This window comes from Schistocerca cancellata, chromosome 2, assembly GCF_023864275.1.
Source record: "Schistocerca cancellata isolate TAMUIC-IGC-003103 chromosome 2, iqSchCanc2.1, whole genome shotgun sequence".
In the NCBI taxonomy this organism is placed as follows: Eukaryota; Metazoa; Arthropoda; class Insecta; order Orthoptera; family Acrididae; genus Schistocerca; species Schistocerca cancellata.
The window spans coordinates 897,691,381-897,717,838 of NC_064627.1; the positions used below are offsets into that span (position 1 = coordinate 897,691,381).

Below are 26,458 nucleotides of genomic sequence, written 5' to 3' on the forward strand. Positions count from 1 at the left end.
GCCGTAGTGGCCGAGCGGTTAAAGGCGCTACAGTTTGGAACCGCACGACCGCTACGGGCGCAGGTTCGAATCCAGCCTCGGGCATGGATGTGTGTGATATCCTTAGGTTAGTTAGGTTTAAGTAGTTCTAAGTTCTAGGGGACTTACAACCACAGCAGTTAAGTCCCATAGTTCTCAGAGCCATTTGACTGAGACGTGTAACCAATGGCACCCCATACCATCACGCCGGGTGATAAGCCAGTATGGCGCTGACGAATACACGCTTCCAATGTGCGTTCACCGCGATGTCGCCAAACACGGATGCGACCATCATGATGCTGTACACAGAACCTGGATTAATCCGAAAGAATGACGTTTTGCCATTCGTGCACCCAGGTTCATCGTTGAGTACACCTTCGCAGGCGCTCCTGTCTGTGATGCGAGCTGATAGTCCATGCTGCTGCAAACGTCGTCGAACTGTTCGTGCAGATAGTTGTTGTCTTGCAAATGTCCCCATCTGTTGACTCAGGGATCGAGACGTGGCTGCACGATCCGTTACAGCCATGCGGATAAGATGCCTGTCAACTCGACTGCTAGTGATACGAGGCCGTTGGGATCCAGCACGGCGTTCCGTATTACCCTCCTGACCCCACCGATTCCATATTCTGCTAACAGTCATTAGATCTCGACCAACGCGAGCAGCAATGTCGCAATACGATAAACCGCAATCGTGATAGGCTACAATCCGACCTTTATCAAATGGTTCAAATGGCTCTGAGTACTATGGGACTGGCCGACCAAGGTGGCCGAGCGGTTCTAGGCGCTACAGTCTGGAACCGAGAGGCCGCTACGGTCGCAGCTTCAACTCCTGCCTTGGGAATGGATGTGTGTGATGTCCTTAGGTTAGTTAGGTTTAAGTACTTCTAAGTCTAGGGGACTGATGACCTCAGAAGTGAAGTCCCATAGTGCTCTGCTCAGAGGCATTTGAACCATCCTCTTCTGGTAAGTGAAGTATTGGGGGTGCGACATTTCTACCGACGCACCGCGTTAGCACCGCAGTCGGATGTGAGCTGCGGGCTACCGACGCAGATGCGGGTGAATGCAGAAGGCGGACAGGCCGCGGCGTCATCTGCCCGCCAGACGGCGCGAGGCTGGACTCAAAGCGGCCGCCCGCCCGCGGTAAACACAGCGCGAGGCGCGCCGCGTAAACAGCGAAAAGCCGACAGCAGCGTCTCCGGACTACTGTGCCGCGCTGCACGCTCGGCCGCCATCCTCACAGCTACACCTAGCAGCTTCCTGGCAGCGCGCGGTTTTACCATCCGCCGGTCAGTGTGGCGGGGAATTCTAGCACGACCTGCCTCGATTTATTTGCTTTTAATTTTTGTAAAATAGACGTCTTAACGAGGGATGTTTCGTTTCATGGATGTTAGTATGAGGACAGTTTCATGATTCATTTGCTCCTGCCTATGGATTTTATGCTACCCGTGATGCTTTCAAATACCACACACAAATTTTCATAGTCTCCCACTCGCTCCTTGCAAACTGTTGGTCGTACAGAAGAAATAAGCAGGACCCTTTTGTAGGAAATATAATGTAGTTAAATTCTGTACTGGGTTACATTTCCGCTAGAGGCTGTAGTTTTCGAATTATTCAAGAAAAACGTACAAAAGCGACCTTCAAAAGCGTTTTTTTTTAATAACTCGAAAACCGTGGCTTCCCGCGAAGTCGTGTCCCAGTAAAAGATTTCACTACGTTAAATTTCCTACCAAAATGCCGTGTACATTTTTTATGTGGGACTTATGATTTCCGCAGAGCGCGAGAGAAAATTAAAATCTCGCATGTGGATTTTGAATGCCCTGCAGATTGCGTAAAACCCCTAGTTGGGGGCAGCTGAATCACTCTCTGTAACTCTCTTGACTTTTGGGGCCGTTGTCATACAGGTAAAATCTTCCAGGTTGTTAGGCTCCTTGAATTCCGTCTCACACAATAGACATTTCGACCCCTCTTCTAGGATCTTTTTCAGGATCTCCTGGTGTTCCCAGTTAGCAGAATATTGACAAAGATTTCCTTGCATTCTTTCTTCAGAATACGTACCACTTACCAAGACGTTGGGTGCTATGTGTTACCCGAACGTATTGCATGTCAGGTCTGGTGGTGGGTGCTCTTGGGGTTGGGTTGGGTTGTTCTGGGGAAGGAGACCACACAGCAAGGTTGTAAGTAGGCTGTTTATATTTTCTTATTGGCAACGTTACGTAGCGCTCTGTATGAAAATCACTGGCTGTGCTGTGTGCAGTCTGTGGCTAGTTAGCATTGTTGTCTGCCATTGTAGTGTTGGGCAGCGGCAGCTGGATGTGAATAGCGCGTAGCGTTGCGCAGTTGGAGGTGAGCCGCCAGCGGTGGTGGATGTGGGGAGAGAAAGGGCGGAGATTTGAAATTTGTAAGACTGGATGGCATATTATGATTATTAAGGTAAATACATTGTTTGCTCTCTATTAAAATCTTTCATTTGCTAACTATGCCTATCGGTAGTTAGTGCCTTCAGTAGTTTGAATCTTTTATTTAGCTGGCAGTAGTGGCGCTCGCTGTATTGCAGTAGTTCGAGTAACGAAGATTTTTGGTGAGGTAAGTGATTTGTGAAAGGTACAGGTTAATGTTAGTCAGGGCCATTCCTTTGTAGGGATTTCTGAAAGTCAGATTGCGTTGCGCTAAAAAAATATTGTGTGTCAGTTTAAGCACAGTCCTGTATAAATGTTCAAAGGGGACGTTTCAAGGTCATCGGTCTCATCGGATTAGGGAAGGACGGGGAAGGAAGTCGGCCGTGCCCTTTCAAAGGAACCATCCCGGCATTTGCCTGGAACGATTTAGGGAAATCACGGAAAACCCAAATCAGGATGGCCGGACGCGGGATTCAACCGTCGTCCTCCCAAATGCGAGTCCAGTGTCTAAACCCTGCGCCACCTCGCTCGATCGTGGGTGCTGTACTTAAACTTTTGGTTTTGAATGTGTCTTCTTTTGGGCCATACTTTAATTTTTAAAATTTGATCTGATTTGGGCTTACTGCCTGTCCACTAGGGCCACGGAGAGCTAAAAGCAATAAGCCTTCGTTGCAGTTACCTAAGCGTTGTTTTCGGTGAATGTCGCGATATACTGTACGAATGTTCTGCGTGTTCTTGAATCTCTGTATCACTTATTTCTCCCCCGCAACTTTTCGAAGACAGGAAACGGGAAATTACTGTCGACGTTGCATAAGAGCCTGAGAGCATTATTCTGGATGCGTTGGACTCTATTAACAAGAGTTTCATTTCAGCTGCAGTTAGTTCCCCATATAGGACACGTGTAGGTTTTGACTGATCAAATCTTCGCTCTCTTTAGTCCGCTGTCTTCAGAGAGAGCTGCTCTATCAATGTTGGTGGGTAAAGGGCTCCCAGGGTGGCAGGAGTTTTCTTCCAGGTGCCGTCCATATGAGCTAGGGATGAGGTGTGACTCCTAGATATTTTGCTGTCGTGTGCATCGTATGGGGATGTCTAGGAAAGTGGTGTCTCCTATATTCCGTTAAAGACCAATATCGCGTTTGCTTATTGATTGGAGTTTTCCCGCTCTTGTTCTGAAGAAGTGCGGTTGTTGTTGATGTGGTCTTCAGTCCAGAGACTGGTTTGATGCAGCACTACATGCTACTCTATCCTGTGCAAGCTTCTTCATCTCCCAGTACCTACTACAACCTACATCCTTCTTAATCTATTTAGTGTATTCATCTCTTGGTCTCCCTCTACGATTTTTACCCTCCACGCTGCCCTCCAATACTAAACTGGTGATCCCTTGATGCCTCAGAATATGCCCTACCAGTGGGGTTAGTGGGTGAAATTTTTCCGCCTATCCGGTGAGCCATCGTCATCGGATAGGTAGTGAAAGAAGCAGAATAAGAGACATGGAATGTTGATCAAAATGTGATTGGTTGGTTGTTTGATTTGGGGGAGAGGCCCCAACAGCCAGGTCATCGATACCACCGGATTAGGGAAGGATGGGGGCCTTGCCCTTTCGAAGGAACCATCTCGGCCTTTGCCTGAAGCGATTTAGGAACATCACGAAAAACCTAAATCAGAATGGCCGGACGCGGGTTTGAACCGTCGTCCTTCCAAATGCGAGTCCAGTGTGTTAAAGATTGAGCCACTTCGCTCTCTAAACTATGATTGTCGTACCACTGAGGTGACTGTCTGGTAGTTGTTCCTATTCCTCGCACACCCTTGATGGCGGTAAGCCACGAAGCTGGAAGCGAATTGCCGTCATCTCTATTCAAATTACATAATTTCTTAGAAATCTCTATCATTTCTCGGACTTCAATTCCCTAAATGGCTCTGAGCACTATGGGACTCAACTGCTGTGGTCATAAGTCCCCTAGAACTTAGAACTATTGAAACCTAACTAACCTAAGGACAGCACACAACACCCAGCCATCACGAGGCAGAGAAAATCCCTGACCCCGCCGGGAATCGAACCCGGGAACCCGGGCGTGGGAAGCGAGAACACTACCGCACGACCACGAGATGCGGGCAATTCCCTAAATGAAGGATTCCTAAGCTCGCATTCGTACGTTGTTGAAACCTATATCTAGGACGCAGTTCTGCTGCTCCGCTACCGTATATTTCACACTTTAACGGTGTGTAGCATTCGTGATCCCTAATACGTATTTTTAACCCAAATAAACCCACATTTGCACAACAAGCACGGGAAAACTCACTTCTATAAGTGAAGCTGCAATGACCTTTATTACATGTAGGTTTCGCTCACTGGAAAATCTATAGTTACGTACAAGGACCTATCCTCAAGCATCTGTATGATTTTCTATTATTTTTGAAAAGAGATCGCTTCTGAGTAAATTAGAATTTAGGTCGTAAAACATGTTGTATCTGAACAGTTAATCTTCGAGTCTATGTAAATGAATGATGTCTTTAGAGAAGAAACTTCTCCTAACCGGCAGGACCTGCTCACCTACTCTTAAGTAAATGTGTACTAGCTGTCTGTTTCGAATATCTGATCATCTTCAGTTATCATTTACAACAGCCTGAATGGAAAAATATTTAATGTGGCGTCAGATAAAATAAACAGTATCTTGCATAAATGCCAGAGCAAAAAAAAAAAAAAGTAATCTACAACCTGGTCTAAACGTTTTTTACAATTCATGAATGTGTGCTCATGACAGAAACTGATGGTTAGAGATTTATTTACTTGCAGCTCTTGGTGCTTCTGAAATGTCAAGTTTTCAAAATGGCTCTGAGCACTATGGGACTTAACTTCTGAGGTCATCAGACCCCTAGAACTTAGAACTACTTAAACCTAACTAACCTAAGGACATCACAAACATCCATGCCCGAGGCAGGAATCGAACCTGCGACCGTAGCGGTCGCGCGGCTCCAGACTGTAGCGCCTAGAACCGCTTGGCCACTCCGGCCGGCCTGTCAAGTTTTCAGCTACTTACGAGCTATGGGCACCATCTGCACAAAACATATTAATAGGTGTTGTCCGATTATCGGTTAAGAAAAAGTTCAAAATAGACACGTTTGAAATTATTCTCCGATTTCGTGCACACTGCAAACGCCGTTTATTGCACCGGAATTAGATACCCGAGATACCCGCTGCTTAGCACACTACCCATTTTACAAAAACTATCGCGGTTACAAAAGAGGGTGGCAATGAATGGTCGTTGAGCACTATCTGCTCGGGAAACTGGCCGCTTCCTGTACCACGCTGTTTCCATTATTTTGTCAGTCCACTACAGGTACAGAGGGCGTAGCCACTACAACAAAAATGTAGCACCATAGAGAGCGTCACTGCGGGCTTGTCCGCTCGCGGAAATCGAAAGAGTTGTGTGCGCGGATATGGGAGTCAGACACGGAAACTGGCGCCGTGCCGGAGGGCGGAATATTATACCGCGGCGGACCAGCGCGGCGGGCATTTGTAGTCAATCGCAGCGGAAGCGACCGTTTTGTTTGTGCGGATGGCCACCAGATGGCTGCCCGTAATGCGCAGCGCAGCTGTTTTATAGGCGGCGGAACAATTTGTTTGGCCGTTGTTTATATTGATGACGGCGCGTATCTTAGCGGCCGAATCGTTCACAGCTGCAACGTAACACTGTGTTTAAATTCAATCGGAGTGAGGGCGCTACAGTTTGTAAAGCGTTCCGTCGGCCTGCGCGTAATTAATTACGAGTGTACGTTTCCCGCAGCACGGCCGCTCGCTACAGGGACCACACCGCGCCTCGGCTCTGCCGCGCGAATAAATTTGCAATCGGGACGCGATCTACTTGGCAACGGTTTGCAGGGCAAGAAATACGTGTCACTGTTAAGAGCTGTGAGCGCGGAACCAAGCGATGACGCCGAGTCCGCATTATGAGTTAATTTTCTGACATGATACCAAATTTAACGATAAACAGCTAAACATTGATAAAACTACGGCGTCTATACTGACGGATTTGTTAACTCACCATAAAGGATATCCTTTCTTCCAGGAGTGCTAGTTCTGCAAGGTTCGCAGGAGAGCTTCTGTAAAGTTTGAAAGGTAGGAGACGAGATACTGGCAGAAGTAAAGCTGTGAGGACCGGGCGTGAGTCGTGCTTCGGTAGCTCAGATGGTAGAGCACTTGCCCGCGAAAGGCAAAAGTCCCGAGTTCGAGTCTCGATCCTTTCTTTCAGGAGTGCTAGTTCTGCAAGGTTCGCAGGAGAGCTTCTGTAAAGTTTGGAAGGTAGGAGACGAGATACTGGCAGAAGTAAAGCTGTGAGAACCGGGCGTGAGTCGTGTTTCTGTAGCTCAGATGGTAGAGCACTTGCCCGCGAAAGCCAAAGGTCCCGAGTTCGAGTCTCGGTCGGGCACACAGTTTTAATCTGCCAGGAAGTTTCATATCAGCACACACTTCACTGCAGAGTAAAAATCTCATTGTGGAAGTACGTCGCAGTTCTCAAAATTACGACTTCTGTTTGATCCTTCGATAAACCTATGATGAAGTGTTTGATTCTGGTACTCTTCACTAATATGTAATTTGTTGCTTGTTCTAGGGGACTGATGACCTCAGAAGTTAAGTTCCATAGTGCTCAGAGCCATTTGAACAATTTTTTTTTTGTGCTTGTTAGTGCGCTGTGGATCTTAAAAAACACGGACTGAAATATCCTTTGGTCGTGCGTACAACGGTAGCTAATAAATAAACGAAAGATTGCAACCATGATTCTGTCCAATTCTCGAGCTTTCGCTTGTCCCGCGATCAAGTGAGGTGCGACGGTACTGTTACCAATAGGGCTCTTACCACTGTGATTCATTCTGTCGATAACAATTACAGTCACTTTATTACGATATATTTAGTTAGTTTGGCTTTTAATTCTTGATTAAATGTCTTGATCGTTTCACCTTAATGTTGATGTCTTGTTTCCAAAAAAATGTTCAAATGTGTGTGAAACCTTATGGGACTTAACTGCTAAGATCATCAGTCCCTAAGCTTACACACTACTTAACCTAAATTATCCTAAGGTCAAAGACACACACCCATGCCCGAGGGAGGACTCGAACCTCCACCGGGACCAGCCGCACAGTCCATGACTGCAGCGCCTTAGACCGCTCGGCTGCTGTCTTGTCTTCGAAGTGATTAAAATCTTGTAATGTTTTATCTATTATTTTAAAATGTGAACAGGGATTGGGTTTTTCATTTCCAAATCTCTACCGCCTCTCCTAAGCAAATAAAATGTTGTATTGAGTTCAGTCAAGTAATATTTTAATATTTTTGATTTTTTTTGGGGTGGGGTGGGAGTGCGGCATTCTCATCTTTGTTACCTTTACTTAAAATCAGCACAAATTATATCTATATATCCCTCTATATCGGTACTGTTTGAGAACTAGTGCTCTAAATTTGTTCAAACACAATAGCAGTTCGTGCGGTGGCGGGATTTAATTACCATTTCCTCAAGTGTTTTACCAAACTGTCAGATTAGAGTCATAGTTTGTTGTTGTGGCTAGCTCGTAGTTTCTTGCGTATCCCTTGTATTCGCGCCTCCTGAGTTAAATGTCACGTGATTGTTCGAACAAGCTCGATAATGTATCGAAACCTGCAGAGTATCATCAAATCTAGAGCCGTTCGAAAGCGAGTATCGTTTGTCCAGTCCCTACGCGGGACATTCTCCTCCACTATTTCGTACAGTAGCACGCAACACAAAATATTCAATACACGTACAGAAAATACTAAATTTTGTCCTGACAATAAGGATATGTTCCAAGAAGTCAATTAAAGTAATTCTAATGCCTAATTCCTACAAAGGCTTCAAAAAACAATGCTGTTGACATATGTAACGACACACCTAAGCGTTGTGGAGGAGAATGGACAACATTGTGCCAATAGCAAAGTAACTCTTTTCTGTCTAGCGGAACATCTATGTCACATAACATTCTGCCATTGTTATCTCTTTTTGCCAACAATTAATGTTTGGTGTACCAATTGTTGTAGGTCTCTCAGATAAGAAAGTTTTATCGCTGATATTTAGATGGTTTTCTGCCAGTAGAAAGCAGAAAAAGGACAGTGTCCAATGCTTTAAATTCTTGAAGACTCTTTTGAATAGGATTATGTTTTGGAATAATGAGTAGGTGTTATCTTCTCTCTCAATGAATAGCACAAATTTTAAATTCTTTGCTTGATTATGGTGTCAAAAGTTCCACAAATTTGTAATACAGGTTAGCCACAAAATGAAATTCATTGTAATGGTTCCTAATGCAGTTTTTAATTGTGTGTTGCACATATGTTACGCAAGGCAGAACAGTCAGTATAATAAATTCCTTGTACATTAGAGGCCTATCTCTTAATGACATCCTTGCTGTTCTTGAGAAGGAAGAAGAAGAGGCTGCCACAGATATATTTATTGAACCTCCGGAAGCTAATATGGAGACGGATGAAAATTCTCGTGAAGAAGATGGGAGGGGGAGGGGGGGATGGAACAGAAAGATAGTTTTGGACCAAGCAACTTCATGCTGGTTCAGAAGCGGTGTTGACCTACAAAAACAGGTTAGGTGGTTAACCTGAGACCAGTTGTTCTCATTACGATAAACCAGCCATGACATCTATCCAGTGAGATCTGTGAGCCGTAATACCAGACAAGAGAAGAAAAAAAATCTCTTTGCCCGAACCAGAAGTAATTGGCGAACATAAGAAAAACATGGGGGAAGATGACCAAATTGACAAAAATATAACTTTCTGTAGGTTGAGTATAAGAGGAACGGGGGTGGCTAATTTTTACGTGCTTACTGGATGTGTCTGTACAAAATGCGTGGCTTCTTTACAGAAGGATAAATATGGCACAGCTGCAGTTTCGGTGCGAAATGTCAAATGTTACCCGAGTTTCAATGCAAAAATCCCTTTAGGGCCTGGTCATCCTGCAGGATTTTTGGAAATTTGTGGTAAACTCCTGTGGGATCAAACTGCTGGGGTCATCAGTCCCTAGGCTTACACACTACCTAATCTAACTTAAACTAACTTACGCTAAGCACAACACACACTCCTATGCCCGAGTGAGGACTCGAACTTCCGACGGGGTAAGCCGCGCGAACAGTGGCAAGGCGCCTAAGATCGCGCGGCTACCCCACTCGGCAATTCGTATCAAAGTAGAGTGCTGCATGACATGAGGCATGACAAGAAGAATCGTGTGGTAGATATGGTGCCACAGAAAAAAGAAAGACGACCCGCCGCAGAACCTGCAAAGGATCTACAATAACAATGTGCTGCAAATGTGATGTTGGTTTGTGCATAGAGCGTTTTGTACTATATCACAAAAAATTAGTGCTGTTGCCTAAACACAGTATACTGTAAGTGGCATACACTGCACTATTTTGTTTACTGACATGAATTTCACTTGAAATGTATGTTATGCCTAGCGTGACATATATGTTACACCCCTTTTCCTTAAATCAGTAATCACTTTTTTGTTTAGCTTGCTGTAGCACGTTCCATTGCTGACATTAAACAAATAAATACCTGATTTGTTAAAATCAGAAGTGAAAATTAATTCAGGCAAAAATGGGTTAAATCTATGGCCAAACCCCCGTTTCTGGTCACAATTTTCCGGAAGTTTCCCTTAGTCATCAGACGAATGCTGGAAATGGACATCTCCTCCCAAATAAAGATTCTTCCAAAATGATCTTTACAGTTTCGATCACGTACATTTCAGAAATGGGGATAGGTAGAAAAGCTGTTTGCGACATAATCGTCACACTCACCAAATGTCTTCTTTTGTCAGTTTAGAACTGACAAATATGGCCATCCTCAGGGGATGGTAATGTATGTAGAATGTTGGATTGAGATCTGACACACAGGTCCAGCAGAACGTCCGTACACGTTACAGAATCACACCACCATCATGTACGACTGTCAGGCAGGGATAGACAAGGTTCAAGGAATCCGTAAGTATCATGGAGAGGACGAGTTCTGGGCGTCCGAATGAGAGTGATGTCTATGAAGAACGGGTGAGAGAGACATTAACTATCCACAGCCCAACCAAATCAATCCGTGAAGCGTCTCGACAGTTGCAGCTACTCCAAACTTCTGTACAAGGGGTGCTACACGAGAGACTGAAGCTTCGTGCATACAAGGTGCAGCTGGTACATACGCTTCAATCTGATGACACATAGTTTGAATATGATGATTCTTACGCACGAGGTGTGCTTTCACGTGTCCGGGACGGTGAACCGACACAGTGCGATGGCCTGGGGCTCTGAGAATAGCCCTCTGCAGTGCGTGAGTTTCGCGCAAGAGTCCAAACGTAAACGTGTAGTGTAGTTTGCTTCATGTTCGTGTGGTGGGACCATTTCTCCTTGTAGAGGCTTCAGTAACCTCTACTGTTTATCTGGACGTGTTGGAACAGTCTGCATTTCCATACGTGGAACAGCTGCAACCTTACATCATGCTACAGCAGGACGGTGCTCCTCATCACTTAGTCTCGATCGTTAGGAGAGTTTTGGACGGCACATTTCCCGAATTAGCAGAGTAGGACCCATGCCCCGATCCCCAAAGTCTCCATACATAGCCCCATTAGATTACACTCCTGGAAATGGAAAAAAGAACACATTGACACCGGTGTGTCAGACCCACCATACTTGCTCCGGACACTGCGAGAGGGCTGTACAAGCAACGATCACACTCACGGCACAGCAGACACACCAGGAACCGCGGTGTTGGCCGTCGAATGGCGCTAGCTGCGCAGCATTTGTGCACCGCCGCCGTCAGTGTCAGCCAGTTTGCCGTGGCATACGGAGCTCCATCGTAGTCTTTAACACTGGTAGCATGCCGCGACAGCGTGGACGTGAACCGTATGTGCAGTTGACGGACTTTGAGCGAGGGCGTATAGTGGGCATGCGGGAGGCCTGGTGGACGTACCGCCGAATTGCTCAACACGTGGGGCGTGAGGTCTCCACAGTACATCGATGTTGTCGCCAGTGGTCGGCGGAAGGTGCACGTGCCCGTCGACCTGGGACCGGACCGCAGCGACGCACGGATGCACGCCAAGACCATAGGATCCTACGCAGTGCCGTAGGGGACCGCACCGCCACTTCCCAGCAAATTAGGGACACTGTTGCTCCTGGGGTATCGGCGAGGACCATTCGCAACCGTCTCCATGAAGCTGGGCTACGGTCCTGCACACCGTTAGGCCGTCTTCCGCTCACGCCCCAACATCGTGCAGCCCGCCTCCAGTGGTGTCGCGACAGGCGTGAATGGAGGGACGAATGGAGACGTGTCGTCTTCAGCGATGAGAGTCGCTTCTGCCTTGGTGCCAATGATGGTCGTATGCGTGTTTGGCGCCGTGCAGGTGAGCGCCACAATCAGGACTGCATACGACCGAGGCACACAGGGCCAACACCCGGCATCATGGTGTGGGGAGCGATCTCCTACACTGGCCGTACACCACTGGTGATCGTCGAGGGGGCACTGAATAGTGCACGGTACATCCAAACCGTCATCGAACCCATCGTTCTACCATTCCTAGACCGGCAAGGGAACTTGCTGTTCCAACAAGACAATGCACGTCCGCATGTATCCCGTGCAACCCAACGTGCTCTAGAAGGTGTAAGTCAACTGCCCTGGCCAGCAAGATCTCCGGATCTGTCCCCCATTGAGCATGTTTGGGACTGGATGAAGCGTCGTCTCACGCGGTCTGCACGTCCAGCACGAACGCTGGTCCAACTGAGGCGCCAGGTGGAAATGGCATGGCAAGCCGTTTCACAGGACTACATCCAGCATCTCTACGATCGTCTCCATGGGGGAATAGCAGCCTGCATTGCTGCGAAAGGTGGATATACACTGTACTAGTGCCGACATTGTGCATGCTCTGATGCCTGTGTCTATGTGCCTGTGGTTCTGTCAGTGTGATCATGTGATGTATCTGACCCCAGGAATGTGTCAATAAAGTTTCCCCTTCCTGGGACAATGAATTCACGGTGTTCTTATTTCAATTTCCAGGAGTGTATTTTCTTTGGGGCTTAGCGAAGAATGCTGTCTACCAGACCGCTGTGCGGGACCTGCAGGAACTGCGATCTTGCAAAGAGAAGCAGTTGCACACGTTAATACGGATGTGTTAAGTCGGATATCGGAGGAACTGGGATATCGCTTACAAAGTCTGCTTGCTGTATTTGGAGAACACATTGAAATCTGTTAAACGGCTAGTAACATTTCAGATGTGTGTGAATATTATACTGCAATGTACCCCCATTCGACCAGTTCCCATTTGCGAAATATACATGATCAAAGTTGTAAAGATCATACTGGATCACCCTATATTCTCAGCTGAGTCTCCCTCTGACCTACCACTAGCCACCTGGGATATCGTGCTGAAAATAACAACACTCTACAACGACCCGCCAACTCTGGAGGGAATGAATGATATGCAAAAATATGCGCAGTACATATCGAACAAGTCATGAACTGTATATGCGTTAAGATGTATACTTTTACAGATACTAGCTTTTGAAATTTATTGCTTGGGAAATGACGTTCCAGAACTTACATAAAATAATTCTCATCTCCAGTTTTTTTCTGGAGGTTTCCCCAGGCTGTAAGGAAATACTAGAACTGTAAATCCCTTCCCAAACATACCCAATTATGACTCCCTCTGTACCTGGCACGTAGCTTTAAGACGAGGCATTACTAAAACAGGTACCCCCCACCCTCCCCCCCACCTCCCAGGTAGAATATGAAAAGTAGTAAAATAATGAACCATTACAGTCTCTTGGTAAACTTCCTGCATTGCTCAGTGCGAATCCAGTATCTCTGTTAAAATAGTTCATGCGTTTGAACAGCCGTGATGGTTGCGTCCCTGTAGCTTGAGTTATGGATTGGAATCAAGCACAAACATCAGCGGCACAGTGCAAGAATGTAGAAAAATCTATTGTTGTCCAAGAAAATTGTAAGAATAAGCACAAAATCTTGCTTTTAGCCCCCAGTACCATGTGATTATATGAAGCACTCACTTTGAGTTAATTTGTTACGACAATAAATTTAAGTAGAAACTACAAAAATGTTGAGAAATTTTTTATGAAATAAATTGTAACTAACTGTAAATAAGTTACCGTGCTCCCTGTGAGGGAATCAGTCGATGAACGAGCGTCGTGTTTCGATAAATTTCACTATAAATAGCTTTCAGCTAAATGACAGCACCGGAATATCGAGGAATTGAATCTCATCCAGTCGTTGCCACGATACTGCAAGATTGCAGGTTTGTAAACATCTGGCTAGATAAAACACGCTCTTTTTTCGCGATGAACGCGTTAAAAGCAATGAATTCAGCTGTCGCAAACCATCCACGGAAAAGCGGACATATATTCTCTGGCGTAGAAAAGAGAACTCCAGGTATTGCACAAACATGAAAAAGAACGAATGAGGGATTTGTGTGAATGATTAACAATGTGTTCATCTATAAACACAGAGAAAGGACCGGGAACCACTAAATTAAAATTCAGAAATGTATCTACGCCGTTCTTCGAAAGATTCTTCAAAACATATGACAAAAGCGACAATGTTGCAGCTTTAATTCGTAAAAAACGACGTCAAGCAGCAAACATACTGGAAAGTACGTACAAGCAATAACCTGTATTTGGAATGGTTTCTGTAACACATCTTGTTGTCTGCTATAAGCAACATTCTTACAACTCGTGTTTACATAATTAAATTCTGTAATAACTTTCGTTATTCTAGAACATAAACCCACAGTTAAATCCGAAAGCTGAACTAAATTTGTTGATGAATTTTGAGCCTCGTTACAATTTTTTACACGTAGTACGCAATAAAAGTAGATTTAACAGCCCTGTCTTCCACAAAATACCAAATAACGCTACTCATTTTTTGTTTCCAAGACATTTATCGGCAGCTGTGTGACTTCATCTGTAAGTCTCACTTCAGTTCATGATATGTAGTTTACCGGCGTGAGTGATTTGCTACGTTATTGTTTTAGGCCCGGAACTATAATACGTGTGTCCGTTCTTTAGTGATTGCTCAGCCTAAGGTTTATGATTTTAGACTTGTACTTAACATGACGGTACTCTGTTGAACACTTCCTCTAGTAATCTGAAATTTACCACCCGGAGAATGTAAATGGCACAGGTGCTTTACCTCACGTACAGCAAGTTGCGCGTGTAAAAGAAAAACGCATATCATTTTTCATAATTGTCTCAAAAGAAGTTTTTTGATTTCCACTTGCACAGCTAACCGGTGTTGCTGATTTCTCGAACTTATCTGCAGTTGACCAATACGTTCTGGTGTTCGGCCTGATGTCGGATAGTTTATTAAAGACCCTTAATTTTATCTTTTAGTATTTACTGTTTTGGAAATTATAATTTTTTCTTGTTTTAGCTAATTCATGTAAAATATTTCTTTTAGTTGGTATTGTTTCTAAAATGTAGTATTGTAGTATGAGTATTCAATCATTATTTGACTATTGTTTATAATAATAATAACAGCCCAACACTAAAAAATAACTTTTGGTAACAGTTACATGGCAAAACAGGTTCTAAGAATCTTGCGAACACACCCTTTTATATAAGTGTAATCAGTATGGCTGCAAACGGGTTTGTAAATTCACGTCATCGGAATAGGCCTACCATACGAGGGAAAAAGTAAGCTACACATTCAAAGTAACTTTCATTGAATGCTGTTCTCCATTTCAAAGTGACAAAGACACATGACAGTCTTATTCAGCATTATCATCAAGTCTGTGTAAACAACGATCTGAACGTTCTACCACTAGTTCAATTTCTCGACCACAGAAACCCGTTCCTTGGTAGCGGAGCCATTCGAGAAACGCTGTATGAACGTCTCAACGCTGGAAAATCTGCAACAGCTGCGAATCATTTCCTCCATGGCATGGACACTGTCTGTGCTTGATGTTGATAGCCGTCCTTACCGATCACAACACCCATGGCTATGCGGCTTCGGTCAAACTGCTCGCACCACTCTACTATGGCTGGGTGCGACATTGCATTTGGTCCATATACCGCCAGAATTCCACTGTTAATCTGCTTACAGGTTAGACATTTTGCCCACAAGAACCCTACTTTGGAGTAGGTTTCCAGTTTCCACACCGTTTCATTGGCACGCTATGATATACACGATAATCGCAACGCAGCATACTTTCTTCTGCAAAGGAATCCAATGCCTTAGTCTGATCGAACAAAGGTCTTAGCGTGTGACGACATCTTACAGGGGCTGGACAAAAATACCAAAAAGAAAACACATTACCATGTCTAATGCGATGTAGGAAACCCTCTGGCATTCAGAACAGTTTCGAGTTGTCTCGAAATGTAAAATACAGTTCCTGTAAGATTCTTCCAGCAAAATATTGTCAAGGAAGTTACCGATGATGGAGAAGGATAGGGACCACTCACCCTTCTCTCCAAAGTGGACCACAAAGGATCAATAACATTGAGACTTGGTGGCTGTGGAAATCAAACACTGTACCATGTCACGAAGGTGATCAGCTAAAATTGTCACATAATCCTTGTCAATAATGCGACCTTGCAGGGTAACCATAGAGCCCGTGGAATATTACGATGTGGTTGCCAAATCATCACCGAACCTCCGCCTTATTTAGCTCTTGGATCGTAAACTCGACCAGAAGTTGGAAACAGTGTCAGACAATACACATCCGACCAAATGTCTTTCCATCAGTGCTCCCTTGTCTAGGTTTTATGGCTTCGGGACCACGTTTTCCTGTTAGGGGCATTTGTATTACTGATGAGTCTTTTCTGAATTCCAACTAGCCCTGCATTTCCCTGTTTATGGAGCTGCCTCCCTCCGGCCTCCGTGTTATTTTGGTGCTGACAGGGTCCGTGAATGTGACATTCATTTCTGCAGTGACTTTTGCAGCTTTCGTCCTTGTCACAAGCCTCTTCATTGACTGTCTGTCACGATTACTCGACACACACTTTTGTTTGCATTGTGACTTTGTGGATGTGTTTTTCCTGTTTCCCCGTATGATTTTCCTCTTGAAGCACCAAACACTTCAGCAACTATGCTTACTGAAGCACCCACCATGCGAACATCAACAATTTTCACACGTTCGAATTCACTTAGCTGCGACATAATGCACTCAAAACTACGCACTGACGCTTGCTACGTATAGAGGACAGTATGCAATTATCTTCCATGGTCGAATAAAACAGCTCAACTTGCAGGCTTGGTTAACAATTCCATTCATGTTCAGGCATGCATTTCTCGCAGTTTTCCATATTTTCGTCCAAACCCTGTATGTTCTGAAGTCTCCTCGTAAGACTAAAGATATACGTCTGACTTTTAGTAGTTTTTAAAATTAAATAAGTGCATCATGTGCATTTGACCAGGTAGTGAAAATACCACTTTAAATGCACCTAACTTTATCTTCCTACTTGTGAGAGTCATTCGATTAATATTCGTTATTTTACATAAAACACTTTCATATAGTATATCCACGGTAATGATATACAAAGGTTGGCGTTGTAATAAAATGTTGTAACTCATTCCATAAAAGTGAACATCATTTGGTAGTGGCCAAGTGGAGACTAATTATTTTTTACAGACTTACATGATCTACTTTAGTCATTCAGTTACTTCATTGTAAGATTGTAATCGCCGTGAGAGATATCCACATCTACATCTACATCTATACTCCGCGAGCCACCTTACGGTGTGTGGCGGAGGGTACTTATTGTACCACTATCTGATCCCCCCTTCCCTGTTCCATTCACGAATTGTGCGTGGGAAGAACGACTGCTTGTAAGTCTCCGTATTTGCTCTAATTTCTCGGATCTTTTCGTTGTGATCATTACGCGAGATATATGTGGGCGGTAGTAATATGTTGCCCATCTCTTTCCGGAATGTGCTCTCTCGTAATTTCGATAATAAACCTCTCCGTATTGCGTAACGCCTTTCTTGAAGTGTCCGCCACTGGAGCTTGTTCAGCATCTCCGTGACGCTCTCGCGCTGACTAAATGTCCCCATGACGAATCGCGCTGCTACGTTATAGTTTCAGGTTTCTTCACGTATCGGACGGCCGTCGACCACTTCGGTATTGTACTTTGAAACGTCCCCTTAGAAAAATTATTGAATTACTGTACTGGTAAACCCCTTACGTTATTTGATTTTCAAACAGCTGAGCAGAACTGGACGTACTCAGACATTTCGCTCTTTACTTACTCTAATCAACACTAAACTGACACACAATATTTTTAGCGCAAGGCAATCTGACTTTAAAAAATCCCTAGAAGAGAATGGCCTTGCCTAACAATAACCTATACCTTTCATGAATCACTTACCTTACAAAAATCTTCGTTACTGTAACTACTGCAATACAGCGAGCGACACTACTGCCAGCTAAATAAAAGATTCTAAGTACTGAAGGGACTAACCACTGATAGGCATAGTTAGCAAATGAAAGATTTTGATAAAGAACAAACAACGTATTTACCTTAATAGTGTTCAAAAGTCATAAAATATATATGACATCCAGTCTTACAAATTTACTGTCTCTGATGGACACACGTCCAGATCATCCGCTCTCAAAACTCCGCCATCTCTCCCCCCACATCCACCACTGCTGGCGACTCACCTCCAGCTGCGCAACGCTACGCGCTGTTAACAGCCAACTGCCCAACACTACAATAGCAAATTTCAACAATGCAAACCAGCCACAGACTGCACACATCACAGTCAGTGATTTTCATACAGAGCGCTACGTGGCGTTACCAATATAAAAACCTAAACAGCGTACTGACAACTTGCCGAGATGTTAAACTCGAACCACGAGATTTCTTCGGTGTATCTGTAAAAAAGTAGAAAAACTAGGAAACACTTTTTAGTTTATATTAAACGAAAATATGATAGTAATTGCACTAGATTAATGACATACAATACCATGCATCGTTTAGGGCCAAAGTTCTCTGTAAGAGTGTGCAACATAATTATCACAACAGCTTTTCTGATTACGTAATCAGAAACTCTTTTAGCATCTGCAGCGTCCGAACTACGCAGTACATGAAGACGACGTCACCGCAAATTACTCACGGTGGCAGGAGGTACCAGCTGATCTGACGAGTGTGTGGCGTTTGCTTGCAGACTTCCACTACCTGCCGGGCCAGCACGCGTTCGGACCTTTCGGCATGTTCCCGGGCGCGCAGTGGCTCGATTCAGCCGCCTACCTCGGGTACCCCTGGCAGGAGTACTTCCGCCGGCCAGAACTGTGCAAGCTGCCTGCAGCCGCCGCCGCCTGCTCCATGCTCAAAGGTGAGTACCACTAAATCCAGCTGCCCTTGTCACTCTCCTGCAGGCATTTCGCGATCTTTCCAACTGTATACATGCTGAACTGTAACATCGAGTTCGGAACCCTCTCTGGAATGAAGTCCCTTGAGATCAGAGAGATTCTCCTTCGGTCATAAATTATCCCCATAATAACATATAACCTGCAAAGTAACCAAACAGGTCGACAATAAACTACAAATCGCGAAATGAAGTTCTTACGAACGAAGAAAGTATTTAGGTTAGGGCAAATCAGATGATAAGCGAAGACCCTGGAACGTGCACATCCTTCAAAGAAAACCTGACAAGGATCCCCTTGAGAGGATTTGGCCCTGTCAAACTAATGGAAGAGGGTAGGATAGCAAAACCGGAAGGAAGACCAAGAAAGAGATGACTGGACCAAGTGAAGGAGGATATAAGAACAAGAAAACTATACTGGGATACAGTTCTGAGAGAACCACATCCTGGCACCTGGAGTGGAAAACCAGCGACGACGATGAAGAACCTTAACCACATCCGGGCACCTGGAGTGGAAAACCAGCGATGATGATGAAGAACCTTGTAGCTCCACAGTCTCTGCTACAAGTTAATTGCCGGCCGCTGTGGCCGAGCGGTTCTAGGCACTTCAGTCCGGAACTGCGCTGCTGCTACGGTCGCAGGTTCGAATCCTGCCTCGGGCATGGATGTGTGTGATGTCCTTAGGTTAGTTAGATTTAAGTAGTTCTAAGTCTAGGGGCTGATGACCTCAGATGTTAAATCCCCTAGTGCTTAGAGCCATTTGAACCATTTTTACAAGTTAAACCACTTGACACAATACTGTGAAGTAAGCGCTCGAGCGGCAGTAAATGTTGTGTCTGACACAGACGACTGGTACACCTAAGGGAAGAACTCAGAAAAAATGGAAACGGAAAACATCAGATTAAGAAAGCTCTGTAAGTCAAAACTCCGGCGAAACTGAGTCAAAATGGAAAGACACTTAACAATATGTTTATAGAATCGAACAACGGCTATTACGAATATGGAATGAAGATAAATTTGAAGACGAATAAGTCAATGATACTTACAAGTCAATCAAGGCAGATAAAATTGAATATTTGGTCCTTACTTAGTAGAACATGTCGACAACTCCAGCTAATAGGCAAAATTATCAATAACATAATACTTACTCAAGAAATAAATACAAGGATAGTTATTACATTCTCTGTGGTGCAAAAAATAATTAAGGCAAGTGTTTCGTACAATAGGTTGCCATGTATTGGGTAGAAGCATGGACACTGCGGCAGAGAGATGAGAGATTAGAGGCTTTTGAGGTGTGACAATAACAGAAGGCGTGGAACAGAGAGGTAAAATAAGATGAAATCGTCTTACAATGGTCGAAAGCGTAAAGAAAGGTACTGGAAACTGTTAAGATGATGAAAAGATATTGGTAGTTTCATAGGACACTGGATGAGAAGAGACTCCACAGTACTGGATGCACTGGGAGGAACGGTGACTGGAAAGAGGACCAGAGGTAGAAGAAGGTAACAGTTACTTGACAAACATCAAGTTAAATACATCGTGCGCAGCTATGAAAAGGACGGCGGGAAACCTAAAGGAGTGGAGAATGCTGAACGGCAGTCAGTGCTGGACCTGCCTAATGGGCACGACGCATAATTATCGATCTGAGCCAAAACGTCACAGTAACCGAAGGAAGAGGACGAGGAGAAAATAGCAGGAAATAGATCTTCCACCCATCGGCCAAGTTGATAGCTCTTTTGGGATTTGTGAAGGATGATCCGTATTCAAGAAAAGAGTGGATCTTTGAAATTATTGTCAGCACAGGTTAAGAAATCTAGAGCAAACGAAACGTACTTTGGAAGAATGGTGCATCGAATACAAAGGCACCTGTACCTGTTACAGCCTAAAAAACTATTGTGGCTGAACATTGTACTTCTACTTTTTGACTACATCCTAATCCTACTGTGGTTCAGTGATCAAGAAAACTGTGGAAACGAATTTGGTGGACAACCTATTCATCCGGGCCAAGTCGTCTACCTTCATAATTTATGAAAATCTCAACACTAAAAAAAAAGTTTTGTTACAAACCTTCATTATCCGACATTGCGATAGCTGCCACCAGTTTTAATGAGTAAGCCGTGAAATATATTTATTTCATTAGTACTGTGGATTTGCAGCTGCTCTACGTTTGTTTAGACTCCGGGCCTGCAACATTTCCATCTTTGACGCATAATTTTGTCTTTAATTATCTCTGTTGTGCCGACTGTATTATCTGCGAGGCATGCGCATTTTAGTTGAAAGTACAGCTTTCTGTCATGTGGTTTTAGCGTTACCGTATAGTATAGAGCTCATTCACCTAATCTCTTGCAGATGTTTGTACGGTTCACAGCTGAAACATAGAAAGAAGAAGTGTTAGTGTCTCGGATGCACGCCCGGAAAATTGTGGAATATTCTGTCAGCCGGGAAGAATTACAGACACACTTCCTAAACGTTGAAACCATTGTTTCGTCTGGGATGTAGGGCTTCACAGAAAATTAGAATTTATTTCTACGTCACGACTCACCAGTTTCGATTCTAGGGGGATACTTCAAGGAATAATAATTGGCACCAAATACGTCGACTGCAGCAACTATGGAAAACAGTATGCAGTAGATGTCGCGTCGATGCTGCCAGATATAATAGAGAGAAATACGACAGAAGTAAATCGAACAGCAGTGTGTCCTCCGTTTTTTTATAATCAATATCTTACCTTCATTTACGTTGAGGGTCAACTGACAGCTCCGGCACCAAGCTTCGATTATCTACAGATCTTCCTGCATATTTCTCTACAGTTTTCTAGCGCCGAAACTTTAGCATACACAACGTCAGCCGCAAGCAGCCTCACGAAGCTCTCGAAGTTAAGAACGACGTGTTCAGATTCATGTGCTAGGAAGTCCGGAAGGTTTCATTCCGTTGCGAGGATACTGGGAATTAGTGTTTTGACCAAGGTGGCCGACTGTATCTCAAGGGCAGCATCCAACTGAAGAATAAGACACACAGAGCAGTAGAGCAGACTGCCATAAACTGTTCTTTCTTACAGATACTGTGTTTTGTAATAGTTTACCCGGTGAATGAGAAGCTAGAGTAGTCCCCTTTTTTGCAAAGTTAGTGTTTCTCCTGTCGCGAACGACCTCACGCCAGACTGTCGACTCATTTGCATTTATTATCCGTTTCTTTTCACAATGTGATTCTTCTGTCATATCGTCTTTCTTTGGCTTCATATTGTAAAGCCTCCCAATGGGCGGTAAATAAGAAAATGATGTTTCTTGCAGAACGTTGAAATCTAATTCTCAGTCAGAGTCAGTAAATAGTAAGTACAGGATTTCGGAAATAGTGATAATAAAAATATTCTACAAATTAGTTAAAATAGTCATTCATGGTCGAATAGTTAATTAAACTGCGTAGAATTTCTTTCCAGCCACTAAACGGAGTGAAAAAATACCAATGCGGGCTCATAACTTCTCTGACTCAAACGTATCAAAAAGCAAAGGTACAGAGGTTTTCTCCCACGCCCATTCGAAACTAGAATACCGCATTGTAAAAAATGTACACTAAGAGGTATTTTCTGTGCCGACTGCTTATGGATTTAGTGATCAAAGGTACAACAAATGTTCTTAGGATGTTGCTAATTGTTTTCAAAGTATTCCCTGTGTCCAGTGCATGTACATTCACTTGAACTGACAAGCGATTTCGCGACTAGCATGCAAGACTCGTGTTCCACGCCACCTACAAGTTACGGACTTCGGTTCGCCAGCGGGAGAATCCCCTCGCGAACGTCGCCCCCCTCCCAGGAACTCTTTCATCAGGGCATTACGCTGACCGGCCATCTTGGTTTCCTGGTCTGCCTATTGTGGGCAAATCTGCACACCATGGCTTGTCCTCTCTGACTCATCCCCAGCATCATTCAGCCACCCCTCGCCACCCCTAAGAAGCTGGAATGAGGAGGGTGGTCCGCCCCTCCCAGTGGAATACGCGAACGCATGTGTGCGTGCGTGTGTGTGCGTGCGTGCGTGTGTGCGTGTGTGCGGGAGTTCGCCTCTGCGTTGGCGGCCGGGGGAGCAGAGGTGGGTGGACCAAGCAGTGTTTCAATTCAAAGGGGCGCCCCTCCCCTCTTCCTCCTCCAGGACCACCCCTTGCCAAACTCCCTGGCGCCCTCATTGTACATACAGTATAAGCTCGCTCAAATCGGATTAAGGGATGGAGGGGCGAGAACGGAGGTCCGACCGAAAGGGTGAGGAGAGGGAGAGAGGGGGATGAATTTCATACGATGACAGTCAGTGTTGCAGCTAATTCCCATAAGACTTTAAAACCGACTGAGGCTCAAAGAGCCACCAGCAGGCTGCTGGACGCTGCGGGGGAATCTGAATGCTGGCGATAGCGAGTCCCCAACCCCCTCCACCCGCCCGCTACCGCCCCTTCTCTCCCCGGCAGATTCCTCCTCAGCTACATTCGTCTTTATCTTTCTGTCTTCGTCGCGCGTCTCATGAATTCGGAAGCAGCGTGCGGGATCCCCGGTGCTGGCAAGACGTAACAATGATGGCGCGAGCGCCCAATGAAGCGAAAGCCCGCCGGCAGACAGATGGCCCCGCGGAGCCGGCGAATTCCCGGGCGGGAGACCCTTCCGCTGCAGCCGAACGCTTCTTATGAGTGCGCGGGACCCAGGCAGATGCATTAGCCGCGTCCTATAAATCTCGCCCGCCGCCCTGGATGTGGGCTGTATTGGTTATCTGGTCATCCATCTGCCTCTGGCCTACTGTTCTGTTTTTGCACAGAACAAAAGAAACGAGATGTCCCCCCCCCCCCCCTCTCTCTCTATCTCTCTGCCCCTCTTAAGAACAGTGAAGAACGAGGGACAAAATTTTCGGTTCTTCCTCTTTTTCCTCTTCCTCCTTCTTCACCACATCACGTATAAGGCTAACTGCCTTTTTCGGTATAGGCTTTTTACGTTTCTTCTTCCATTGCATTTAAATTGAGTGTGTAATGGGATGATAACGCGAATATGCAGCCTTTCTCATCCAGCTGTCAACTTCACCTGCCGGTGGTGTACCCTTCCAAGCAGACAAGGCGCTTACGTCCGAGTATTGGCGGTATAACCATGGCATCGAGTACAGAGGAAATGCTGTGCCATACATGAGTTACGACCTGTAGTTGGCAAAGCTCAGAGACGGCAATCCCATCACCTGTCTTACTGCAACGGTCCTGTACCTAATTCAGAACTCACTAAACGTACTTGCAGTACTTAGTCTAATCACGAAAACGGGACGCATTACCGGGATACGAAATGGGCAATAAACAACAAGACAAAAATTTTAACTTTTCTCAAGAAATTACTCGTATGTAGGAGGAAAGTGCAAAGAACATCGAGGGAAATCTGTGTGGTTCAAACAACGTTACGGTATTTCCCTGACACTGCATAGCTACCGAAATTGCCTCTGCGTACTATGTGATCACACCATCAAGCAGCTGCGTAGTGGGAATTACTGAAAAAATAAAATGATGTGCACCAATTGTAACCTCCCCACAAAAATATTTATATTATGAACCATGAACTAGGTGTAACCCCCCCACAAAAATATTTAATATGAAACCAAAAACCATGTGTAACCTCCGCACAAAAATAATAATTAAATGAATTTTTAAAGCATTGTAACCTCTGAACAAAACTAATTTTAATGTAACCTCTGAACAAAATTGGCTCCCATTTATAATGTCTGTGCAGAAATGCATTCACATTTAATGTAACCACAAAATTCAATTCCTAAACCCGGAAATAATAGAAAAAAATTCAGTAATCTGGTAAATTTTATGACGACAGCAGCGCTGCGCCTCGGCCCTGTATTCTGAATAAAAAAAAAGGAAAAATTCTTACCTCAATAAAAACTGCAAATATATCTGCTCTTATGTAAAAAAATTTCGGCACAGCTTCATGCAATGCTGGCGTATATTTTTTTCTGATTCTTGGAAGGAATGATCATGCATTGGAAATATTCTTTAAATTGAAATGAATGCTTTTTTTTAAAGAAAAAATTACTTTATATTATAAAAATTATTATTGGGGGCATTTTTATAAAGAAATTAATGACAGTTAATATACATTACTAGATATGCGCAAGGCTGCTTCTTTACCTTCTACAATAATACTCATCCTCCAGAGTCCCGACCAGAGCAGACTGCCGAAACGCGCAGGCACGCGCCGACTACTGTCGACCACCGCCGACTACTGAAGACTACTCAAGACTACTGCTTACTAGCACGGACTGAAGACTAATGCCGACTAACGCCGACTCGCGACAAGCAACAACTAACTACATACTACTCTCTGGTCAGAGACTCTGCCATGCCTCGCCCATCGCCGGCAACGCATACGTCTTACACAATCTTTAACGGTCGACGGCACTTCAACAACAAGAAGAGCCTGGTTTGCCAGCATAGTGAGAACTTGTGGCTGGTAAGAAGCCGCTGCGTTATACACTATCTGATCAAAAGTATCCGGACACCTGTTGCTGGAGCCGGCCGCTGTGGCCGAGCGGTTCTAGGCGCTTCAGTCCGGAACCGCGCTGCTGCTACGGTCGCAGCTTCGAATCCTGCCTCGGGCATGGTTGTGTGTGATGTCCTTAGGTTAGTTAGTTAAAGTAGTTCTAAGTTCTAGGGGACTGATGACCTCAGAAGTTAAGTAAAACAAGAAGGGCGGCGACATGTAGCGGAACTGACACGAGACCTTAATGCTGGGCAGAGAACAAGTGTGTCTTAACACACAGTGCACCGAACATTGCTGACGATGAGCCTCCGCAGTGGACGACCCAAGTGTGTGACAATGTTAACACCAGCACTTCGGCAACTGCGACTGAAATGGACACTTCACCATCGGCACTGGACGTTGGTGCAGTGGCAGCGAATTTTATGGTCTCAAGAACCCCGATATCTTCTTCATCAATCCGATAATAATAATGTCGTGTGACTAGGGCCTCCCGTCGGTAGACAGTTCCCCGGGTGCAAGTCTTTCGATGTGACGCCACTTCGGCGACTTGCGCGTCGATGGGGATGAAATGATGATGGTTAGGACAACACAACACCCAGTCCCCGAGCGGATAAAATCTACGACCCAGCTGGGAATCGAAGCCGGGCTCTTAGGACTGACATTCTGTCGCGCTGACCACTCAGCTACCGAGGGCGGACATGAAGCCGATGCGAGGGCGCGTCTTCCAGCGGAACGTTCCTTGACAAGAGTGCTGCGTGATGGAGATAACCTGGCGGCGGCTGAATTATGCTCTGGAGAAGATTCACGTGGGCTTCCATGGAACGAGTGGAGTTTGTGCAAGGCACCATGGAGTATCGTTTAGTGGTTGCAGACGACGTACACCATTTCATAATGATCACCTTTCCCGACGGCTGTGGCTTTTTTCAGCAAGATAACGCGCCATGTCACAAGGCCAGGAGTGTGATGGAATGGTTCGAGAAACTCAGTGGCGAATTCCATTTGATGTGCTGGGCCCCCAGCTCATCAGATCTGAAACCGATTGAACACATCTGGAAGGTGATTATTGAAAGTTGCGTCAGAGCCCTCCCTCCCTCCCTGGAATTTTCTGGAATTAGGTAACGTGGGTGCAGATGTGGTGCAAACTCCCTCCAGCGACCTACCAAGGCCTCATTGTTTCCATGCCACGACGTC

At 45.0% G+C, this 26,458-nt stretch overlaps 1 protein-coding gene across 1 annotated transcript in view; it reads left to right on the top strand.

The window, feature by feature from the left end:
• LOC126159641 (segmentation protein Runt-like) overlaps positions 1-26,458 on the top strand; it is a 124,280-nt gene that overhangs the window by 72,758 nt on the left and 25,064 nt on the right. The window contains exon 3 of the mRNA XM_049916565.1: positions 18,574-18,741. Coding sequence (XP_049772522.1) covers positions 18,574-18,741 — 168 coding nt within the window. The remainder of the gene's footprint in view (positions 1-18,573; positions 18,742-26,458) is intronic.